Genomic DNA, 3,823 nt, shown 5'->3' with positions numbered 1-3,823 from the left:
AGTTTTTATATGGCTTCCATTTTACTTTTATTCTGCTGATAATTGTTTTTTACTAGAAACAAAATGTTGAACCACGGTTGACTACATGGGAGTCCAGCAACAGCCATTACACTAACTGCTGGTCCCTTATTTGTCTTTCATCTTTTGATGGGCACTGACAGGTTTCTTCCACTTTCTGGTTATTAAGAATAATGGTGCCATGAACATGGATGTTCCATTACTCTCTGAGATCTTGCTTTCAATCTTTTGGGTATATGCCCATGAGTAAAATTGCCAGATCACATAGTAATTCTACTTTTAAATTACCAAAGAAATTAAATACTGTTCAATTGCAATTTTTAAAACTCATTAATTCAGTCATACTACTTTCTTTTTCCAAACAGTCCTTAGAAATACACAGAATAAACCACAAAATTAGGGACCAGCAGGTAGCGTAATGGCTATGTGGCTGGACTCCCACATAGTCGACCACGGTTCGAGTCCAGGACCCGGTGGCTTAAACTTGTGCCCAAGATCCCGAGAGGAGAATGGAGGAGAAGGGATTGCAGCATGGCCATCCCGCCTGGCGGGTGATTTCTCACTTTCTGTCTGTCTCTGTCTGGCGAGTGCACGCGCCCTATGGCAAAAACCTCCAAAAAAGGGAAAAAGAAAAAAAAGAATAAACCACAAAATTAAACTGCAACCCATTCAACTTCAATATTTTGTTTCTATCATGAGTTTCTTGATGACCTAATATAAAGACGTATGCTTTATCCATTTTAATGTGTTTTTGTTGTTGTTGTTAATAGGGTACAGAGAAAGCACTTTCAAAACTTCATGAGTATTTCCCTGAAATGCAGATTCTTGCAGTTAGTGGGAATTATTGTACTGATAAGAAACCTGCTGCTATAAACTGGATAGAGGGAAGAGGGAAGTCTGTTGTTTGTGAAGCTGTTATTCCAGCCAAGGTCGTCAGAGAAGTAAGTGATTGGAAAAACACTTAATGTTGTTATATTTATTTTGTAATCTTTAATTAAATTTAAAAATCAGGGAAAGGGATGCTGGCAAGTGGTGTGATGGTTAAAGGTACTGGACTCCCACATGGTTGACCATGGTTTGAGTCCTGGACCTTGCTTTCTCACTTTTTGTTTCTCTTACTCTGTCCCTCTGTGGTCAAATTAAAATAAATAAATAAAGTTAAATAAAATAATTCTTAAAAAAGAAAAAATCAGGGAAAGGAATACTGGTTTAGTATCCCTTATCTAAATTCTTAGGAATTTGGAGATGGAGCTTTTTTTGATTTTTGGATATTTGAATATACATAATGAGATGTCTTAGGGATAGGACCCAAGTCTAAACAGGAAATTTCTTTCTGTTTTTTGTATATCTTATACACAGAGCCTGAAGGTAATTTTATGTAGCATTGCTCATCTGTCTATGTATGGCATTCATAAGAACAAACTTTATTAGCATTTTCAAAAATTGAGGACAGGATATAAATGCAGATACATCTAAATTCTCTTGTTTTCTGGAGGTACAGGTTGGTCTGGGTCACATTCCCCTGAATCCTCTCTAAGATGTACACAAATCTGTTTTCTAGGTATTAAAGACTACAACAGAAGCTCTGATCGAAGTGAACATTAGCAAGAATCTTGTGGGCTCTGCCATGGCGGGCAGCATAGGCGGGTACAATGCCCACGCAGCAAACATTGTCACTGCCATCTACATTGCCTGTGGACAGGTGAGCTCTCCAGCCTCCACCTCTCTCTGTTAGGGTGTTCTAAATAGAGGAAGTATATTGTATGCTTTTTTCTTTCTCTTTTTTTCTAGGATGCAGCACAGAATGTTGGTAGTTCAAACTGTATTACTTTAATGGAAGCAAGTGGTCCCACAAATGAAGATTTGTATATCAGTTGCACCATGCCATCTATAGAAATAGGAACTGTGGGTGGTGGGACCAACCTGCTCCCTCAACAAGCATGCTTGCAGGTATGATGCATCAGGCAGAGTTCAGTGACCTTAAGCCTAGTCTGGCTCCCTGAGATTCTATTTCCATCTGACATAACAGATCTCTCACTTCTCTCTCTTTTTTTTATTTAAATTTTTTGGAGAGATTTTTGCTGTAGGGCACATGTGCTCGCCAGAAAGACAGAGACAGACAGAAAGCGAGAAATTACCCCCCGGGGGCATGACCACGCTGCAGTTCCTTCTCCATTCTCCTCTCAGGATCTTGGGCACGCACGCACACGCACCCAGTGTGAGTTTAACCCTCCGGGTCCGGGACTCAAACTATGGTCGACCACATGGGAGTCCAGCGACACAGCCATTACACAAACTGCTGGTACCTCTCACTTCTATATTTAGCTGGTTTTTTGCTCTTTTGTTCCCCACCAGTGTAATCCAATGTGTCCAAATAAATAGGCATGTGTCCAATAAACTGAGAAAGTATGGCCCAGGTGATGCAGTCTGTAGTGTGCCGGACTGCAGTGCTAGAAGCCATATGGTCAACTGCAGACCATGCACTGGACTTGGGTGTCCCAAAATCCTGACAAGCTGGAGGACTGGAAGGAAGGAGATTGTGCTGTGGCCAAATCCTGTTGAGGGTGCTTTCTTTTTCTTTCTTGCTTGCATACACTCTCTGTACAATGAACTTTTTTTAAAAATTGGGAAAGTAGACTGAGTAAAAGAAGGTTCAGCTACTCTGAGTATAGGCATTGCCGACCAGACAGTGGATGTTACATTAGCTATGGTGTCTGCTGCCATTCCTGGCTATTAAATTTCGGAAATTTAGTACTTCCTGCAGAATCTAGTTCTATTCTGATGTCATAGTAGATAGCCTTTCTTTAGGTGATAGTAATAAATTGCTGCTCATGACTTTAGGGTGAATCTTGCTCTTTCTATAGATGCTTGGTGTTCAAGGAGCATGCAAAGACAATCCTGGGGAAAATGCCCGGCAGCTTGCCCGGATTGTGTGTGGTACAGTAATGGCTGGGGAACTGTCATTGATGGCAGCATTGGCAGCAGGACATCTGGTCAGAAGTCACATGATTCACAACAGGTAAGACTCAAAAATGTATTTAACGTCTTTGTCCTTTAAAAAAATTATGTAGTATAATGGGGCAGCAGGTGGCATGGTGATTAAGGCACTAGATTCCCACATGTCCAACCACAGTTCAAGTGTCGCACTCAGAGCTTTGAAAATTATACTGGGAATGTGTATACATGGCCAAAATCCTGAGAGGAGAATGAAGGGCAAGGAATTATGGCATGGCTACCACCTGGGAGGGTGATTTCTCACTTTCCCTCTCTGACTTTTCTTCGGTGAATGCACATGCCCCATGGCAAAAACTTTTCTTAAAAAAATTCAGTTTTATGGGACCAGCAGTTAGCGTAATGGCTATGTCGCTGGACTCCCATGCAGTTTGAGTGCAGTTCGAGTCCTGGACCTGGTGGCTTAAAACTCACACCAGGTGCGTGTGCGTGCATGCCAAAGATCTCGAGAGGAGAATGGAGGAGAAGGGATTGTGGTATGGCCATCCCCCCGGGGGGTGATTTCTCACTTTCTGTCTCTCTATCTCTGTCTGGAGAGTACACGTACCCTATAGCAAAAATCTCTTCAAATAATCATCCACAAACCATTACTATGTGTACATTATTATTGCTGTTGTGAAAATAGAGGATTTTATTTTTTTATACCAGTTTATATTGTGAGAACACATTTTTGTCAGTTTAGGTTTTATCAATCCTATTATGTTTGTCCTTGGAACATCTTTCATGGAGTTGAAGTTTGTAGTTGAAAAGTTTACTGTAAAAAAAAATAAAAACAAAAAGGTATTGTTTTTAC

The 3,823-nt window shown here is 40.7% G+C and overlaps 1 protein-coding gene across 2 annotated transcripts in view; it reads left to right on the top strand.

The window, feature by feature from the left end:
* Nucleotides 1-3,823, top strand: part of HMGCR (3-hydroxy-3-methylglutaryl-CoA reductase) — a 28,041-nt gene that overhangs the window by 20,489 nt on the left and 3,729 nt on the right. For both annotated transcript variants that reach the window (XM_006167787.3, XM_006167788.3), the window contains exons 16-19: nucleotides 789-959; nucleotides 1,580-1,720; nucleotides 1,810-1,968; nucleotides 2,883-3,037. In XM_006167787.3, the coding sequence (XP_006167849.1) occupies nucleotides 789-959; nucleotides 1,580-1,720; nucleotides 1,810-1,968; nucleotides 2,883-3,037 (626 nt within the window). The remainder of the gene's footprint in view (nucleotides 1-788; nucleotides 960-1,579; nucleotides 1,721-1,809; nucleotides 1,969-2,882; nucleotides 3,038-3,823) is intronic.

Source organism: Tupaia chinensis, unplaced genomic scaffold, assembly GCF_000334495.1.
Source record: "Tupaia chinensis unplaced genomic scaffold, TupChi_1.0 Scaffold145093_1, whole genome shotgun sequence".
NCBI lineage: Eukaryota > Metazoa > Chordata > Mammalia > Scandentia > Tupaiidae > Tupaia > Tupaia belangeri.
The sequence above is the reverse complement of the archived record's forward strand: the minus strand, read 5'-3'. Positions and strand labels throughout refer to the sequence as shown.